Source organism: Hyperolius riggenbachi, chromosome 2 (assembly GCF_040937935.1).
Source record: "Hyperolius riggenbachi isolate aHypRig1 chromosome 2, aHypRig1.pri, whole genome shotgun sequence".
Taxonomy (NCBI): domain Eukaryota; kingdom Metazoa; phylum Chordata; class Amphibia; order Anura; family Hyperoliidae; genus Hyperolius; species Hyperolius riggenbachi.
Window position 1 is genome coordinate 527,361,686 of NC_090647.1, and position 20,853 is coordinate 527,382,538.

At 43.6% G+C, this 20,853-nt stretch overlaps 1 protein-coding gene across 12 annotated transcripts in view; it reads right to left on the bottom strand.

Moving 5' to 3' along the window:
• TIAM1 (TIAM Rac1 associated GEF 1) overlaps positions 1-20,853 on the bottom strand; it is a 497,838-nt gene that overhangs the window by 101,715 nt on the left and 375,270 nt on the right. For all 12 annotated transcript variants that reach the window (XM_068270618.1, XM_068270623.1, XM_068270612.1 and 9 more), the window contains 2 exons: positions 12,148-12,226; positions 9,864-9,950 (listed from right to left, as the gene is read on the bottom strand). In XM_068270618.1, the coding sequence (XP_068126719.1) occupies positions 9,864-9,950; positions 12,148-12,226 (166 nt within the window). The remainder of the gene's footprint in view (positions 1-9,863; positions 9,951-12,147; positions 12,227-20,853) is intronic.

The following is a 20,853-nucleotide window of genomic DNA, read 5'->3' on the forward strand; positions in this document are numbered from 1 at the left end:
TAGGCACGTTACTGCTGTAGCATGTACTACTAACTTAGTCGTGCCCCTCAAAACTAACAGCGGCTCCAATTGTCCCACTCTGGAACCTTTTAGGTCCAGTGACTTTGAAGAACGAACTTTGATTGGCCCAATAGGCTGCTTGTCACCTGACAGGCAGCCTATTGAGCCAAAGTGTGGGGATCTCGTCCTACAAAGTGAATCAACCCCCAAGTCAGCTAGCTAATTGTACAAGCTGTTAGCTGGTAATTCTCCTGTTGGCTCTCAGGGAAATTGCGGATGTTGCTGAAACCCAAGAGAAGCTGGAGACATGTCTGACACTTCCGCTGCCCGGAGGATCAATTGTGTACACATCACCATGGCTACAGGGTCATGAGCCCTCTGCTGCACATGCGCACTGTCCCAGTTTGAAACATAGTGAATGGCTCTCACGGAATTACATTATAAAATATGTTGCGTTTATGGCTCTCTGAGACAAAAAGGTTCCTGACCCCTGTCCTAGAAGGTAACCTGTTTGTAAGTAAGGGGCCGCTAGTTCTCATCAATGTGAAAGAATGTGAGATATTTTACATTTTCTCACCATTTTATTATGCAGTCCCTTAAATTTAAAGAGGAACTGTAGTGAAAACAACAATGAACAAAATTTCTTATTTTTTCCAATCATTATTACAAGACAAGACAAATAACATTTATATTGCGCTTTTCTCCTTGCGGACTCAAAGCGCCAGAGCAGAGCAGCAGCCACTAGGGCGCGCTCTATTGGCAGTAGCAGTGTAAGGGAGACTTGCCAAAGGTCTCCTACTGAATTAGTGCTGGCTTACTGAACAGGCAGAGCCGAGATTCGAACCCTGGTCTCCTGTGTCAGAGGCAGAGCCCTTAACCATTACACCATCAGTAACCATTACACCATTAATAAATGATTCAGTCAGTGTTTGCCCATTGTAAAAACTTTCCTCTCTCTGATTTACATTCTGACATTTATCACTGGTGGCGATATTTTCAGGCCCGATTCACATGGACAAAAACTAAAGGTGTGTTCCAGGCCTAAGTGTATTACCGCAGCAGTCCCGAGGGAGTAAAAGGGGCGTTAAAGTGCCCATTAATGGAACAATTCTTTCATCAGGTGACAATTTTTACAATCGCATTGTACTGAAAACTGTGCAGTGTATGGCGAAAATCGATGTAAAACGATTTTATAGTTGGATTTTATGATATGAAGTGAGTCAGTGCTAAGCGAGCACCCACGGAGTGGAAATCTTGATGTGCTTTGACCTGCAGTGCCTCTGCACAAGTAGACACTTCAACCAACTTTTCTTTCAATCAAGTCAGCACCATCAGTAGTAAATAGCTCTTTATTGTTAAAATAGCAGGATCATCATCCCCTCAGCGACAGCTCCGCTGTTTCGGTCCTCAGACCTTCCTCAAGCTGGATAGGATATGTCACACTAACACAACACACAATTCCTCTTTAAATAAGTATCTATGAGCCCCAGCACCAATCAGGTGCAGACATCTTGGACCAATCAAACAGCAGCTATGGACGGGCGGACCACATAGAAAACTGCAGTCTTAGTATGCAAAAGGGGATATCCCATAATATCCCTAGACCTGCCCACAACACCTCTCCCCTCTCCTACGTATTCCTAGGCGGACTGTGAAGAAAACCGCCCATTAACAATGTAAATATATGCGCATATGCGCACTTCTTACCAGCCGCTGCTGCGCCGGTCACCGCCGCTACTTCCCCGACCACCAGTGTTGTGTTAGTGTGACATATCCTATCCAGCTTGAGGAAGGTCTGAGGACCGAAACAGCGGAGCTGTCGCTGAGGGGATGATGATCCTGCTATTTTAACAATAAAGAGCTATTTACTACTGATGATATGAAGTGAGGAAATACCCTAAGTGACCTGTTTATGGGATCAATCTTACCTTCCAATTACGTTCGATCCTAAAAATTGCGTTGAAAGATTGCATTTGATGTAAAAATTGTACCGTTAATGGTCACCTTTACACCGGTGTGCTACTACATATGGACGGTGTGAAGAAAGGGTCAACTTATGTTTCAGCGTCCCCTTTAAATTGGAATTAAAGGCTATTATGCATTTTATTATTCAGATTACATTCTAATCCAAGAAAACTTCTAATCATTAGAATATAAAAGCAGCACAAGCTGGGAAGATAATTTACTTTACCATCACGTCGCTATCAAACAACATGTTCCATCTCTGTGGCAGTGAATTGTCTCTGGCAGAACCTCAAGTGATGACAATGGGAGACAGAGAGGGAGGAAGATGGTAAAGAGGGGGGTTCAGGCTCAGACAATAGGGCAGATGTGCAGCGATCAGCACATGCTTACTCCCTTCCTACTGTGCACCAACATAAACTTCCAAACAATATCCTATAGGGTTCTGCTAATTCCTCTAAAACAAAGTTTCTGAAGAAAACCAGGAACCACAAGGTACCAGAACTGGGCCTGTGTATATCTGGGTGGCTAAGAGATCAGCACATGCTTACAGTTTACTCCTTCCTTCCTCCTGTGCACCAACAAACTTCCACACAATATCATACTGTATGCGCTTCTGCTAATTACTCTGAAAAAGTTTCTGCAAAAAAACAGGAACCACAAGGTACCAGAACTGGGCCTGTGTATATCTGACTGGCTAAGTGATCAGCACTCTTGCCTTGTGGAGCTGGAGTCCCAGGTTCAAACAGCAGGCCAAGATTCCAATCTGTATAAAGTTTGTATGCTCTCGTATGTTGTGGTGTTTTCTCTGGGAGAAACCCCACTTCAACAGTTAAAGGGGAACTTCAGCCTAAACAAACATACTGTGATTAAGTTACATTAGTTATGTTAATTAGAATAAATAGGTAATATAATCTCTTACCGACCCTGTTTTAAAAGAAAAGGCAAATGTTTGTGATTCATGGGGGCTGCCATCTTTGTCATGGGGGCAGCCATCTATTTGGTTGAAAGGAGGTGACAAGGAGCAGGAGACACAGTTCCAACTGTCCTGTGTCCTGATAACCCCTCCCAGCTGCACACGCTAGGCTTCAAATGTCAAATTCAAAATGTTAAAAAAAAAAAAAATTGCACCAAAACAGCAGAACATCAGAAATCCCATCATGCTTTGCACAGCATAAGGGGAAAACTGCCCGGGCAGTTTTCTTCTGTGCAGCTAAAAATGAGGCTTGTATAAGAGAAACAAAGTTCTGTAGCTGTGAAACTGTTAAAGAAACACCAGGCCTTTTCAGTGCTGCTGAGTCGATTTTTAGTCCGGAGGTTCACTTTAAGAAATACGATCACAAAAAAATTAAATGCATACAAATAAAAGGCACCTTTATCCCAAAGTAAAATGTACTATAAATTATTTATTTTCCTGTGTTGCTGCCCCTTACAGTAGGTAGTAATAAGACCGATCTGGCAGATTTTGGACCTGTCCAACTCCTCATAGCAGATCATCAGTACAGGTAGTCTCCGGTTAATAAACTAGGGTTTGGTCTTAACCTGAATCTGTCCATAAGCTGAAACACTGTGCCATCTCCACCCCCTGTATGTCTCCTTGTTTCTCTAGTCTCCCCCCTCTGAGTCACCTTTGTTCCCTTGTGCCTTCACAGCCCCCCCCCCCCCCCCCCATGCCACCTTTGCCCCCCTCACCCTCAAGTGTCCTACTCTGTCCCACTGTGCACTGCAGCAAAATATCATCATACTAGTTTAAACCCAATTTTGTCTTTGCATTTTTTACATCAATTTTCTTAAAAATTACATCTTTTTGGGATTTTTTTTTACTTGTTCCCACAGAATTGTTCGTAAGTCAGGAGTTCATAAGTAGGGGACTGCCTTTATTATTTACAGAAGAACTCCCTGGAAAGGATCTATACAACGATGTCGGCTAGGTTACTTACTCATTTGCACACTTTTTTGGCAATTCAGTAAGAATCCCCCATGAGGAGATGGACTAATCCAAAACCTGACAGATCGGTCAGATTTTCCATGCCTGCTGTAAATGACAGCAACATAGAAAATAGGTAGCAAAAAAAAAACGAGAAGAAAACCGAGAGTGTAGTATGTATTGGATATAGGAGAGTAATTAGATGTAAGTAAATATACTCATAAACCAGGGTTACCATTAGGCAACCACTGTAAATGCAGGTGGGGAGATTAAAGAGGAACTCCAGTGAAAATAATGTAGTAAAAAAGGTGCTTCATTTTTTACCATAATTATGTATAAATGATTTAGTCAGTGTTTGCTCATTGTAAAATCTTTCCTCTCCCAGATTCACATTCTGACATTTATTACATGGTGACATTGTTACTGTGGGCAGGTTATATAGCTGCTCCTAGCTGTTTTGGCTGTTAGAGACAGCTGTAAACAGCTAATTCCTGTCTGTGAACATTGTTACATTGTGGCAGTTTGCCCAGAGTACCGCAGTACTCAGAGCTTCTTGTGGGAGGGGTTTCAGCACAAAATCAGTCATACAGCGCCCCCTGATGGTCTGTTTGTGAAAAGCATCATATTTATCATGTAAAAGGAGGTATCAGCTACTGATTGGGATAAAGTTCAATTCTAGGTTGGAGTTTCTCTTTAAGCCTGTCCCCACTCAGGATTACGATGTCGCTCTCTGTAGATCAGGAAATAAGGGTATAGCACCCCTCCACCCAGGTGGACATTGGTAATGTAGAACATGAACAGAGGCGCCAAAAGGATAAAATATGCTAAAATTTTTAAAAATGTTAGGGAGGTAGTGGTGAACTCACCGTCCCAAAACAGACATGAAGCTGCCGATTATCAACAAGAAAAATGTATTTACATACTCCAAATATAACAGGCAACACGTTTCACAGGTATATTCCCGCTTCCTCAGGCAATAATGAGGAGTATCACACTATGGAGACAGAGACCAATAAGGAGCCATAAGACTGCTGTGTATGTTGTATGTGACATGTGTATATATACTGGTGATGTGTATTTATTATCGGCTGGAAAACAGTGAGAGTAGCTGTATTGTAATAGTGCAAGGTATATGGTGCGTCTATGAGGTGAAGTAGATTATTGGGGTATAGTAAGGTATAACAGTGGTTGGGTTCTGGAGGCTGGGGGACTGATTAATTAGGGGCTGGTGATCCTGGGAATATATATTCATATGTCCAGAGCAGTGAGGACAAGAAAATATTATGTGGAGAGCATAAGGGAGTGCATATTACATAATAACAGTGAGGTATGAGGATTCCTGGATAAAAAGTAAAATAAACTTACCAGCAAGAAGTCTAGTATACTCCCAGTGCCTCTGTGCCTGTCTACGGCTGCGCTGGCATATTAAATACTCTTGCAGTGGGTGATCAACCTATTGCGTGGTGTGTGGGGGGCGGGAGGTGGGCTGTAGTGTGTGGGCGGAGTTAGGGAAGGTGCACCAATAAGTGCGCATGGGGTGGGGTGAGGATTTGTTATGCTGGCTACGTTGCCAGGATACTGGGCATATGGAGGTGGTGCAACCAAAAGGTATATCTACTTTACACCAATAATCTACTTCACCTCATAGACCCACCATATACCTTGCACTATTACAATACAGCCACTATCACGGTTTTCCAGCCGATAATAAATATACATCACCAGTATATATACACATGTCACATACAACATACACAGCAGTCTTATGGCTCCTTATTGGTCTCTGTCTCCATAGTGTAATACTCCTTCTCATTATTGCCTGAGGAAGCGAGAATATACCTGCGAAACGCGGTGCCTGTTATATTTGGAGTATGTAAATACATTTTTCTTGTTGATAATCGGCAGCTTTATGTCTGTTTTGGGATGGTGAGTTCACCACTACCTCCCTAACATTTTTAACAATTTTAGCATATTTCATCTTTTTGGCGCCTCTGTTCATGTTCTACGATAGCAATTAGGTAATTAGTGCATTCTGAGAGAAATCTACATTTTATATGGATTTCAAATCTTACTTTATTTGCGATAGATATCCTTTAATTACCATATGAGATATGTCAGTGCATTCTGTAAAGCCTTGTAGAAAAGTGTCCCTGCTATAGAAATGTGTAGTAACAATTCTTCACGACACATGACCATAGAACGCAATAGACCGAGCTTTGTCAATGCCATTTAACAATGCAGCACTTCATCATCTATCCTCCTCATTAAGGCTCATACATTTCTTCACTGGCTCACGGTGCGCACAGATGCGCAGTTACCGTCCTCGGCCGTGACCAGGACTGGATCCCGTGGGTGACAGTTGGAGGCAGAATTCTGTACTGACACATCTCTAGCCTGCAGGTGGCGGGTATTGAAGGCCACCATATACTGTACATGGTAGATCAGAATCAGAAAAGCATTTATTCGCCAAGCACGACTGAGTCGTGCCCAGAATTTGGTATGACACTTACATAGATCTGAGTAGAAACATGAATATAGATAGTACACAAATACATCAGTAACAGAAATATATATTCTGAAAGCTGTGTTTTCACTAGACCAGCTATTTTCAACTGGGGCTGAGCAGAACCCTAAAGTTCTGTGCCAATTTGACACTTCCGTGGGACACAACAGTCCCACTTTCCCCACTTCTGCAGGACAATAGTCCCGCTTCTGCATCCATCTGCAGCAGCGGCGGAGGGATTCCTTCATGCTGCAAGTGATGCGGCGAATGGATCTGTAAAGCAGCCGCATCACCCGAAGCCTGGTCTATAGTTCCGACACACGCGGGAGTTCAAACAGAATCCCAGCTTTATGGAGGCGGAAAGGATGTCTGATGGCAAGTATGGGTTTAGTTTTTTATTTTCCACACTGACCCTAATGATTTTATTGCAAATATGGCCACGCAAACAAGGGGAGGGGAAAACATAGCAGCCACACAAACTGGGGAAAAAGCAGCCACACAAACAGGACATAGCAGCACAGAAATGGGAGGGACATAGCCACACAAATGGGATATAGCAGCACAGAAAGGGGTGGGACATAGCCACACAAATGGGATATAGCAGCACAGAAATGGGGGGTGGGGGACATACAGCCACACAAATGGGACATAGCAGCACAGAAATGGGGGGTGGGGGACATAGGACATGGCTCCCATTTTTATATAGGGAATATAGCTTAAAAATATTATATATACAGTGTGTGTATATAATATTTATATATACATATATATATTTATTTACACATATACACACACACACAGGTCCTTCTAAAAAATTAGCATATTGTGATAAAGTTTATTATTTTCTGTAATGTACTGATAAACATTAGACTTTCATATATTTTAGATTCATTACACACAACCAAAGTAATTCAAGCCTTTTATTGTTTTAATATTGATGATTTTGGCATACAGCTCATGAAAACCCATAATTCCTATCTCAAAAAATTAGCATATCATGAAAAGGTTCTCTAAACGAGCTATTAACCTAATAATCTGAATCAACTAATTAACTCTAAACACCTGCAAAAGATTCCTGAGGCTATTAAAAACTCCCAGCCTGGTTCATTTCTCAAAACTGCAATCATGGGTAAGACTGCTGACCTGACGGCCATCATGGACACCCTCAAGGGTAAGACACAGAAAGAAATTTCTGAACGAATAGGCTGTTCCCAGAGTGCTGTATCAAGGCACCTCAGTGGGAAGTCTGTGGGAAGGAAAAAGTGTGGCAGAAAACGCTGCACAAGGAGAAGAGGTGACTGGACCCTGAGGAAGATTGTGGAGAAGGACTGATTCCAGACCTTGGGGGACCTGCGGAAGCAGTGGACTGAGTCTGGAGTAGAAACATCCAGAGCCACCGTGTACAGGCGTGTGCAGGAAATGGGCTACGGGTGCCGCATTCCCCAGGTCAAGCCACTTTTGATCCAGAAACAGCGGCAGAAGCGCCTGCCCTGGGCTACAGAGAAGCAGCACTGGACTGTTGCTCAGTGGTCCAAAGTACTTTTTTCGGATGAAAGCAACTTTTACATGTCATTCGGAAATCAAGGTGCCAGAGTCTGGAGGAAGACTGGGGAGAGGGAAATGCCAAAATGCCTGAAGTCCAGTGTCAAGTACCCACAGTCAGTGATGGTCTGGGGTGCCATGTCAGCTGCTGGTGTTGGTCCACTGTGTTTTATCAAGGGCAGGGTCAATGCAGCTAGCTATCAGGAGATTTTGGAGCACTTCATGCTTCCATTTGCTGAAAAGCTTTATGGAGATGAAGATTTCATTTTTCAGCACGACCTGGCACCTGCTCCCAGTGCCAAAACCATTGCTAAATGGTTTACTGACCATGGTATTACCAGGGCTGTGGAGTCGGTACAGAAATCTTCTGACTCAAACTCAGACTCCTCAGTTTATGAAACCACGACTCCAACTCCGGGTTCCCAAAATGGCTCCGACTCCTTAGTCTAGTACTTAACAGGGCTGTAGATTTTGTACAAAAATCATCCGACTCCTCGGTTTATGAAATCAACGACTCAAACTCAAACTCCAACTCTGACTCCGGGTGCCCAAAATTGCTCCGACTCAGACTCCAACTCCGACTCCACAGCCCTGGGTATTACTGTGCTCAATTGGCCTGCCAACTCTCCTGACCTGAACCCCATAGAGAATCTGTGGGATATTGTGAAGAGAAAGTTGAGAGTCGCAAGACCCAACACTCTGGATGAGCTTAAGGCCGCTATTGAAGCATCCTGGGCCTCCATATCACCTGAGCAGTGCCACAGGCTGATTGCCTCCATGCCACGCCGCATTGAAGCAGTCATTTCTGCAAAAGGATTCCCGACTAAGTATTGAGTGCATAACTGAAAATAATTATTTGAGGGTTGACTTTTTTTGTTTTAAAAACACTTTTCCTTTATTGGTCGGATGAAATATGCTAATTTTTTTAGATAGGAAATTTGGGTTTTCATGAGTTGTATGCCAAAATCATCAATATTAAAACAATAAAAGGCTGCGCTGTCTTGTCAATTCACTGTACGGAGAGAGGGGTTCACAATCGAATCCCTTCCATAGTCATGCGTCTATATTGTGTAGTTAATGCATCAAAGTCTTATTATGTAACTTATTTATAGGTTTTTGGAAGATGGGAGGAAACACCCACAAACAAAAGGAGAACATACAAACTCTGTGCAGATAGTGCCCTGGCTGGGGTTCAAATCAGAAACCCAGCACTGCAAGGCGAGAGAGCTAGCCCCTAGGCCGGCGTGCTTACATTAACCATAGCAGAGTTCTCAGTAGCCAGTCAGTACTCCCCTCCTTCACAGCTAGATCAGATTTCGGGGTTTAAGAATGGACCAGTTTTATGACTCTCTGGTATTTCTTCTTCACAGTAAGGGCTGGTGCACACCGAGCGGCTTTTTCAGCGTTTCTGCAGCCGCTTGCGGCTGCGGATCCGCTTGGTCAATGTATCTCAATGGGGTGGTGCACACCAGAGCAGGAGGCGCTTTGCAGAAACGAAAAATGCCGGGGTGAGGCATTTTTTGGATTGCGGATGCGTTTCTGCCTTAATGTTAAGTATAGGAAAAACGCAAACCGCTCTGAAAAACGCCTGTTCAGAGCGGTTTTGCCGGCGTTTTTGTTACAGAAGCTGTTCAGTAACAACTTTACTGTAACAATATATGAAATCTACTATACTGAAATCCGCTGCAGCAATCCGCAAAACGCTAGCAAAACGCCATAGAAAAATAAGAAAAAGCGTTTCAAAATCTGCTAGCATTTTGCGGATCTGCTAGCGGTTTTTGGTGTGCACCGGGCCTTTGTGCCCAGATTCAAAAGCCCACCGCCCAATAGCAATCCCAGGAGGCCATCGAGTCATGTCTGCCAAGCCGGTGTACAGCCATGTTCAGGATGCAGAATATTCAGTAATGGGTATGTTACATGATCACTTACCTTTCTTGAATGCTAGTCCCGTCTCCCTCACATTGTGGACATACAGGTGCAGCCTGCCATCCTCCTCCACTGAAGACAGCGAGAACCCTAAGGAATAATCCACACAAACCACTGTTATAACTTATTTTATTTATTATTTATAAAGTGCCAACATTATTACGCAGCGCTGCACAAATTCTTATCACCTTAATTATGTGATTGACTAGGAATATAGGAAGTAAAATCTTTTATTGAACAGTGGACTGCTGTCATGGTTGCAAGAAAGTATCATAAATCATTTTTCCCACTATACCTGGAGGGAAACTATGCAGGAGAACAGAGGTGCCAAAAGGATAAAAGGAAGCTAAATGAGCTTAAAAAACCAAATTCTTGGTAAATAGAGGAGGTAGTGGTGGACTTACCTCCTCCAATTAGACACACTCTGTGCCTGGCTCTTCTACTGACCACATATGCTATTGCTCCGTTGTTATTGCCTGATGAAGCGGGATCAAACCTGCGAAACGCGTTGCATATTTGGAGTTCATAAATAAAATATATTGACTGTCTTTACTACAGTCGTTGTGTGTCTACTTGGAGGAGGCAAGTCCACCACTACCCTCCTCTATTTACCAAGAATTTATTTTTTTAAGCTCATTTAGCTTCCTTTTATCCTCTTTGTGCCTCTTTTCTCCTGCATAATATTGAGTCCACCCTGGGTGGAGGGTTGAAACCCATATTTTTCTCATCTACAGAGAGCGACTTCTTATTCCTGAGTGGGGTTAGGAAAATCTGACATATTAATACTCACAAACCATGGTAACCCTGGTTTATGAGTATTAATATTTACTCGATCTAGTAACCATTTACCAGTATATATTACACTATTGGGGCTCTTGGTGTTCCTTGTTTTTAACTGGAGGGAAACTAGAATGGATTGTTTATTTTAAACCAAACCTGGCTTTAAATCACATGATCACTTCACTGCCATTTCCTATGTGCCTAAATACCATTGTTTATCAATGCCCATCGACCTTAAAGGGATACTGTAGGGGGGTCAGGGGAAAATGAGTTGAACTTACCTGGGGCTTCTAATGGTCCCCCGCAGACATCCTGTACCCGCGCAGCCACTCCCCAATGCTCCGGCCCCGCCTCCGGTTCACTTCTGGAATTTCAGACTTTAAAGTCTGAAAACCACTGCGCCTGCGTTGCCATTTCCTCACTTCCCCTGATGTCACCAGGAGCGCACGGCGCAGGCCCAGTATGGTCTGTGCCTGCGCCGTGCGCTCCTGGTGACATCAGTCGGAGCGAGGACATGGCAACACAGGCACAGTGCTTTTCAGACTTTAAAGTCTGAAATTCCAGAAGTGAACCGGAGGCGGGGCTGGAGCATTGGTGAGCGGCTGCGCGGGCACAGGACATCTGCGGGGGACCATTAGAAGCCCAGGGAAAGTTCAACTAATTTTCCCCCGACCCCCTACAGTATCCCTTTAACCTTACTGGCCAGAGATGCAGGATGTGTTGTCTCTGTTGTGGGGGAAGCAATCTCGCTTCCCATAAATTCTGGAAACATAATTTTCTGTAACCAACACTCTTTCACAGACTCTAAACCGTTAATTTCTCTCTCTAAGGACCAGTATAGACCGACAGCTGCTGGCTTCCATCCTTGTGTCCCGCCAGGATCCACCGGGTCCCATGTTGAGATGGACGGAAACGTCAATTGCACAAGTGTTGCAGTTGACTTTACCTTCCTGTGAACAATGGCTTGTGTGTCACTGATATAAGTTATATCAATTACTTGCTAGTGTTCCAAAATGCTTTTTTTTTTTAAACCTCCCTGGTGGTATGATTCTTTCAGGATATTAGGGTCTAAAAGCGTTGCAATTTTTTCCAAACCAAGAAATATACCGCAGTGAGATCTACGGCAGCCCTGCACTCACCTCCCTTGGATCAAGCCTTGCAATTCTCCCTCCGTCCTCCGAGTGGCGCTGTACCCCTATAGCGAGATCTGTCGTCATGACCACAAACTGCGATCTCACCCGAGGGATCCAGAGCCTCCGAAGACTGGAAGCAGAATGGCTGCCTGCGCCTGAATTCCGGGGGAGGGGAGTTGAAACGCTGGCTCCCTATAGCTCCCGGCGACTTCCCCAAGTCAGGCACCAGATTACCGGACCTGGCTTCTTTTTTACGCCAGGAGCCTGCCTTGGGGTTACCATCAGGGAGGTTAATCTGCTAAGCATGTTCCCCTGGGCCACCCTCCGGTGTGTCTGATTTTTTTTAGTTTGTTTCCTTTTTTTATACAACTCACCATAGGTTTCCGACCCGTCAACTTTCTCAAGCTGGATGAATCTGATGACTTTGGGACAGATTTCGATCTCCTTGTAGTGCTACAAGAAAAAAGCAGAAGATGTGTAAGTATTTCCTCTGGACTAGAGATTAGCTGCTGTACAGTGAGCTTTCCGCAGCTCTCTCTATAAATTTACAATCATTTCAGATGACATATATATATCTTAAAGGGGCAGTATGGCGGAAAATTGTAAAATGTAAAATATGTGCAAACATATACAAATAAGTAGTACATTTTTTCCAGAGTAAAATGAGCCATAAATTACAGAAGCACTTCGGAGGTGTTCCGGTCCAGGTTTCCTGTAGCTTGTATTAATTTCTGAGTTTTGTTTATTCTTTTATAAATTGCAGCTGGCTACCGATTCTATGTTTATGATATTTGACAGTCTGTATACTGATCGGAATGGGAATATTGATCAACTCTCCATCAGTGGGAGCTCTGGAGAATCTCCTGACTCCTCTGGCGTTTTTCACTTTAATTAATAATTGTTGTATTTTGGATTGATTTATTAATTCTCTCCCCTTTTTGAAAATGTTTGTTGGCTTCTATGCATATGTATATTGAAATGATTAATGTTAGATCTCTTTTTGGCCACATGATGGCGACATTGCCACTATGTTTATCTGTATTAGGAAGGATGTATTTGTGTAAAAAAAAAATCGTGTTTGGTGATTTCTACTGTGGAGTGTAGGCATATATGTTACTCTGGCTGCCTAGCTTATTTTCTTTTCTTTATTCATTTAAAGAGTAACTGTCAGGCTGCAAAAGCTAATTTAAAGCTCTATTTTCCTGTGTTAAACAGTTTAGAAGGAAGCCAAAAAGGCAATACTGAAGTTAAAAATCTCTCTTAGTTTTGATGTGTGCTTATCAGCAAGGATGTTAGACCCAAGCTCTAAAGAAGCCGAGAGCCGCATACCATACAGCAAAGCATTCTGGGGCCCTCCCCTCGGCTGCTAGTGATAAGTTACAGGGCTCGTGTTACAAAAGCAGCAGCCCACAGCACTGAAAAAACTCCGGGCAGAGTACACTGCAGGAGTCCGCTATTGTTCTTAGCCACATGGCTAATCAATATTCACTGCACAGTAGTGTTATTCATTACCAGCGTTTGTGAGAGTGAATCATCAAGAAGCAGGCAGGACATGACGACACATTTGGCTTCATAGGAGACAGACAAACATGGAACCTGCCATGAGCTGTCAGGAGCATCATTCTCTGCAAATACTATATAAAGATTCTGTGAAATCCAAACGTGGACAGTGAAATGCATATGTAATGTAAGTACAGCCAATCTTTAGCTACTAATATATGTGTTTATTTTCTCTGAGACCCTATACCTAACAGCTCCTCTTTAACCACTTCACCACTGAGGGGTTTTACCCCCTGAGCACCAGAGCAATTTTCACCTTTCAGCGCTCCTTCCATTCATTCGCCTATAACTTTATTATTACTTATCGCAATGAAATGAACTATATCTTGTTTTTTTCGCCACCAATTAGGCTTTCTTTAGGTGGGACATTATGCCAAGAATTATTTTTTTCTAAATGTGTTTTAATGGGAAAATAGGAAAAATGTGGGGAAAAAATAATTATTTTTCAGTTTTCGGCCATTATAGTTTTTAAATAATGCATGCTACTGTAATTAAAACCCATGAAACGTATTTGCCCTTTTGTCCCGGTTATAAAACCATTTAAATTATGTCCCTATCACAATGTTTGGCGCCAATATTTTATTTGGAAATAAAGGTGCATTTTTCAGTTTTGCGTCCATCCCTAATTACAAGCCCATAGTTTATAAAGTAACAGTGTTATACCCTCTTGACATAAATATTTAAAAAGTTCAGTCCCTAAGGTAACTATTTATGTATTTTTTTTAATTGTAAATTTTTTAATTTTTTTTTAATTACAAAAAAAAAAAAAAATGGGGAATGTGGGAGGTAATGTGTTAATTTTATGTGTAAAAGTCATTTATTTGTATGTGAAAAATGTGTAGGGTGTAGTTTACTATTTGGCCACAAGATGGCCACAGTAACTTTTTGTTTTAATGCGACCTCCAAGCTTCCTTCCGGAAGCTTGGAGGAAGAATAAGGAGGCTGGACACGTGAGTTTTTTCTCACAATGATCGCGCTGCCCATAGGAGAGCAGCTGATCATTGCGGGGCTTAGATCAACGAACGGGAATGGATTTTCCCGTTCATTGATCTCTGGGCGAGCGGGCGGCGGCGGTTTTACTAGCGGCGGGCGGCGTGTTTACGAGCGGGAGCGCGGGCAGCGTCGGGAACGCGGAAAGTACGTGTTTCTCCGTCCCTGGTTTTTAAAGGATGGAAAAAGGGGCGGAGAAATACGTACGCGTGGGGGTAAAGTGGTTAAAGAGACACTGAAGCGAAAAAAAAAAATGATGATATTATGATTTGTATGTGTAGTACAGCTAAGAAAAAAAACATTAGGATACATCAGTCTAATTGTTTCCAGTACAGGAATAGTTGAGAAACTCCAGTTGTTATCTCTATGCAAAAAAGCTATTAAGCTCTCCGACCAACTTAGTCGTGGAGAGGGCTGTTATCTGACTTTTATTATCTCAACTGTAATTGAACTGTTTACTTTTCCTCTGCCAGAGGAGATGTCATTACTTCACAGACTGCTCTGAAAGACTCATTTTGAATGCTGAGTGTTGTGTAATCTGCACATATTATAGAATAATGCAATGTTAGAAAAAACACTATATACCTGAAAATAAAAATATGAGAATATTTTCTTTGCTGCTAATCTTCTAGTAATTATTCATAGTACACAACCAGTTCATTATATCATATATATTTTTTTCGCTTCAGTGTCTCTTTAAAGGGGAACTGAAGTAAGAGGTATACGGAGGGTGCCATATTTATTTCCTTTTAATCAATACCAGTTGCCTGGCAGCCCTGCCGGTCTATTTCTCTGCAGTAGTATCTGAATAACACCAGAAACAAGCATGCAGCTAGTCTTGTCACATCTGACTTTAAAGGGAAGGTCCAAGCAAAATAAAAAAATGAGTTTCACTTACCTGGGGCTTCTACCAGCCCATGCAGCCATCCTGTGCCCTCGTAGTCACTTACTGCTGCTCCAGTCCCCCGCTGGCAGTTTTCCGACCTCGGAGGTCGGTGGGCCGCATTACGTACGTTTTTACGCATTCCCACTAGTGCAGGAACATTAACACATACATTTTTACGCATTACTGGTTCAATGCGTACATTTTTACGCATTGAACCAGTAATGCGTAAAAATGTATGTGTTAATGTTCCTGCATTAGCGGGAATGCGTAAAAATGTACGCAATGCGGCCCACCGACCTCCGAGGTCGGCAGGCTGCCAGCGGGGGACTGGAGCAGCAGTAAGTGACTACGAGGGCACAGGATGGCTGCATGGGGCTGGTAGAAGCCCCAGGTAAGTGAAACTCTTTTTATTTTGCTTGGACCTTCCCTTTAAAGTCTGAAACACCTGATCTGCTGCATGCTTGTTCAGGGGCTATGGCTAATAGTATTAGAGGCAGAGGATCAGCAGGGCTGCCAGGCAACTGGTATTGCTTAAAAGGAAATAAACATGGCAGCCTCCATATACCTCTCTCTTCAGTTCCCCTTTAATCTTTCTTTTATGAACTTTCCGGTCAGCGACTACAATTCCCATGACTCTCTAGTACCTTGGAGGGGGAAGTGATGTAGCGCTATTCAGCGCTGCTGTATTTCCCCTGACTTAGACCACGCCCCCGCTACATGTCCTCCCAGGTCCTTGAGCTTAAATAGACAGCGACACTTGCTTGTTAGTATGCCCAGAGGATGCTGCCATACTGTAGAGTGGCGAATTGCGACGGTATATGGACGGTGACCATGCCCCGCATCTCTCCCTGATCTTTATCTTTTGGTAAGCACCAGTACTCCTGCCTTGTTGGTTTTACACTTTCTTTTGCACAACCTTGCACTTTCTCAATGCATCTTTGCACATTCAAATTTCCCAAGCTGGGACTTCTCACACGTGAATTGTTTACACGGATTTGCCTTTTTGCACAATGGTATATATATGCACTTTATTATACAGGATACTGGTTTTGCCTACTATTTACCATCCTTGATGATGGGGCTATTTGGAATTATTTGATTGGTTCCTTATAGCCATCAGTTTATAGAATATATCTGTGAGTATGTGGTATGGGAACTTGGCCATTTGGCTGACATTTTTTGTTATTTAATTTTGCAATGGTGTATGAGTTCCCTAACATGGCCCTCCTGGCTATTTGTTTTTAAGTGTTTTTAATTTCCTTTTTTTTTTGGATAAAGAGGATTTTGTAACGTTATGTTTGGAGTGGTGTGGTTCGGGAACCTCTGTTCTTTGGTTTGTGCACGATTACTATATAGTTCCTTTCTGCACACTCCTATATTACCCTTATATAGGTGTATTGGTTGATGGTGCTTGCTCATTCTGTGGTGCTCAATAAATTACAGAAGCGACAGGTTTTGGACTAGTCCATCTCTTCATAGGTGAGTCTCAGCAAGGCTTTTATTCTTTATAAAGATATTCCCTAAAAAGGAATTAAGCAATGATGCTGGCCAGCTCTCCCCGTTTGCTGCACAGTTTTTTGGCAGTTGGACAGAGCAACTGCCATTCACTAAGTGCTTTTGAAAATCAATAAATCCCTGAGAATTCCCTATGAAGAGATGGACTAGCCCAAAACCTGTCGGTAATGTCAGATTTCTACTACCTACTGTAAGTGACAGCAACATAGGAGAAAAGTAAATTGATGGCTCATTTTACTCTGGAAAAAAATGTACTTCTTATTTGTATGTGTTTGCACATACTTAAAATGTTTCGCTATAGTGCCCCTTTAAGGCCTCGTGTACATTCTATCACATTCCATCTGCGTTTGTATGCGTTGCATGGCTGGTCAGCCGCACGTTTTGGGAAAAAATTCAAGCCCTTCAAACCCTGCAAAGGTTTAGCAAATCGGTTCCTCTAACTCTCGATATTTGGGAAATCTCTGCAGTATGTCACATATCCATGCAGCTTACCTTGGGATGTTAAAGATGCTACTTTTATAGAATCATAAAAAAACCATCAATCAGGCCACCAAAATAAACAGAATCTACATGATGCACTCTGAGCGGATTATGCTTCAGTGTGCTCCATTCTGTTTCCAAGGATATTGCATTTGGCTAGCTGTCTAATGCCCAAGCACCTTAAAGAGCACCTGTAGCGTGCTGACTTTTTTTTTTTGCCGTTTTCCAGGTTTTAAAATTATGCAGAATTGTCACCTAAAAGGTAATTTAACTTTCCCATAAATTAGGCAAGAGTCTCAAATGGCTGCAGTGGTGATTTTGCCGGAAGCCTTGCCAAACCTGCCCCCAGCCCTGTGGTCACTCCCAGTTGTGTTGCCACGGCTTGCCCCCAGATCACATAACACGACCACACTTTTAGTTTATTCACAGACGTAGAAAGAAATTACTTATAATAACTTCTTTTGCATTGCTGTATACGTGGAATACAGCAAATCCATTGTTGAGATAGTTGCAGACAGAAGGGCAGAGAGGGGGACAGAAGACACAGGAGGACAGAGAGGGGGACAAACAGCCACAAAGGGGGACAGAAGACACAGGAGGGCAGAGAGGGGGACAGAAGACACAGGAGGGCAGAGAGGGGGACAAACAGCCACAAAGGGGGGAAGAAGACACAGGAGGGCAGAGAGGGGGACAAACAGCCACAAAGGGGGGCAGAAGACACAGGAGGGCAGAGAGAGGGACCAACAGCCACAAAGGGGGACAGAAGACACAGGAGGGCAGAGAGGGGGACAAACAGCCACAAAGGGGGACAGAAGACACAGGAGGGCAGAGAGGGGGACAAACAGCCACAAAGGGGGACAGAAGACACAAGAGGGCAGACAAGGATACGGGGGCCAACTGGGAGACGGAGGACGACACAAGTGGGACAGAGGAAACATGGGGGACCAAATGGGACATATAGGGGCACAATTAGAGGGAGAACATCTACAAGACACTCCTGGAACATGGACACACCAGGTCTAGTATGATTTTTTTTCCCTTGATTTTTGCCCTCTAAACCTGAATGCGTCTTGTTGTTCGGAGAGCCTTATATTCTGAAAAATACAGTACTTTGCATGGATGTTATATAGAAGTACAATCAAAACTGTATCATTAATGCACATCTTAGGAATAAGTCTTCATTCTAATGCAATGCAGTAAGGATAAGAGAGCAGCATAGAGGGAAATCTGGTCCAATAACCATCACCGCTGGTCACATGTTGATGAAAGAAATGGACAGAAATGTATCCCATCAAAACAAAGCCTCTGGATTCCGGCAGCTACTGGCTTCAGCATACTTCCATAGTTTAAAGTGTACCTGAGACGACAGAGTATAAAGGTTTTATACATACCCAGGGCTTTCTCCAGCCCCCTCTACGCGGATCACTCCCTCGCCGCCGTCCTCCGCCTCCTGGATTGTCCGGTAGATGTCCCGTTAGATTTGCCAGTCGGGCATACTGCACATGCGCGGCCCAGCTGCTCGCGTGCGCCCCCCCCCCCCCCCCCCCTGTCGTCACAGATACACTTTAAGCTTGAGTATTGAGCACTTCCTAGCAGTATGAGTGGACTCCTGCTAACACTATAGAGCCAATGTTTCAAGATCTATACTAATGCACACAATAAGGCAATCATGGTCAAATGTACTACAGGTATGCCTGAAGATCTGATTTAACTCAGGCACTACAGATATGTACTTAGCTGGGAATTGGTAGGCTCACTTCAGGTTAATTAATACAGTAGAATCTCATCGTATAGCCTGTGGAGGTATCAGAGGCACTCATTACCAAAGGGAGTGGCTTCTCTGGATTGGCTGCCTGTCTTAGTGAGGCTGAATGACTGGTAGAACAGCGGCGCTTTGGAATTTCCCTGGTCTTGCCTCTAGAGGTGTTTGCACCAATGGAAGACTAGGAGGGGGAGGTTCTGTCCCCCTGATTGGCTCCAAATGTGGAAATACTTAGCTTCTCCTCCTCTTGGGCCTAAGGGAGACGGGAGAGCCGGGCATTTGTTGGCACAGTACTTGATGTGCTTGAGTATGACAATTTCTGATATAGCAAATTTCTCATATAATAAACAACTTTTCCCAGTCCTTTGGAGTTTAATATAATGGGATTCTACAGTACACCGGTATTTGTTTACTGTAGTTGCACTTCTACTTTTGGACACTAGATGTCACCAGTTCACTAGAGCTACATTACCTCTACACTGGCCTCAATTCACTAAGCAGTTTAGAACAGTGTTGCTTGCAAATTTTCACCAGTCATTTTCGCATCGAAAATGCCATTTTCGATTTCGCCGAATTTTCGCGAAAATAATTACTATTTTCGTATCAAAAGGCGAAAATTCGCCTAAAGTCCGTTTTTTCGCGTTTAATATCTAAGCCCCCTTACAAGCTAGAATCACCAAATTTACAGGGTATATTAAAAAGATATGTGGGTACAAGAAAAAATTTTTTTTTGCAAAAAGACCTTATAGTTTTTGAGAAAATCGATTTTAAAGTTTCAAAGGAAAAAAGTTTACATTTAAATGTAGTAAATGACAGTTACTGTAGCAAACCTAGCGGTAGTGTAAATTTAGTAATATCAAAAGAAAGTGCCTAAGTGCAAAGGGCCATGCAAAGTGGAAAGGGCCAAGTGCAAGTGCAAACTGCCAAGTGCAAAGGGCCAAGTGCCAGCGCAAAGGGCCAAGTGCCAGCGCAAAGGGCCAAGTGCCAGCGCAAAGGGCCAAGTGCCAGCGCAAAGGGCCAAGGGCCAAGTGCCAGCGCAAAGGGCAAGCGCAAAGGGCAAAGTGCAAGCGCAAAGGGCAAAGTGCAAGCGCAAAGGGCAAAGTGCAAGCGCAAAGGGCAAAGTGCAAGCGCAAAGGGCAAAGTGCAAGCGCAAAGGGCAAAGTGCAAGCGCAAAGGGCAAAGTGCAAGCGCAAAGGGCAAGCGCAAAGGGCAAAGTGCAAGCGCAAAGGGCAAAATGCAAGCGCAAAGTGCAAGCGCAAAGGGCAAAGTGCAAGCGCAAAGTGCAAGGGCCAAGTGCAAAGGGCCCAGTGCAAAGGGCCAAGTGCAAAGGGCCAAGTGCAAGCGCAAAGGGCCAAGTGCAAAGTGCCAAGTGCAAGCGCAAAAGGACAAGTGCCAAGTGCAAGCGCAAAGGGACAAGTGCCAAGCGCAAGCACAAAGGGCCAAGTGCCAAGCGCAAGCACAAAGGGCCAAGTGCAAGCGCAAGCACAAAGGGCCAAGTGCAAGCGCAAGCACAAAGAGCCAAGTGCAAGCGCAAAGTGCCAAGTGCAAAGGGCCAAGTGCAAAAGGCTAAGTGCAAAAGGCCATTTTGAGACCTTATAGTTTTTGAGAAAATCGATTTTAAAGTTTCAAAGGAAAAAAGTTTACATTTAAATGCAGTAAATGACAGTTACTGTAGCAAACCTAGCGGTAGTGTCAATTTGTAATATCAAAAGAAAGGGCCAAGTGCCAGCGCAAAGGGCCAAGTGCCAGCTGCCAGCGCAAAGGGCCAAGTGCCAGCTGCCAGCGCAAAGGGTCAAGTGCCAGTGCAAAGGGCCATGCCAAGTGCAAAATGCCAAGTGCAAGCGGCCAAGTGCCAGTGCAAAGGGCCAAGTGCCAGCTGCCAGCGCA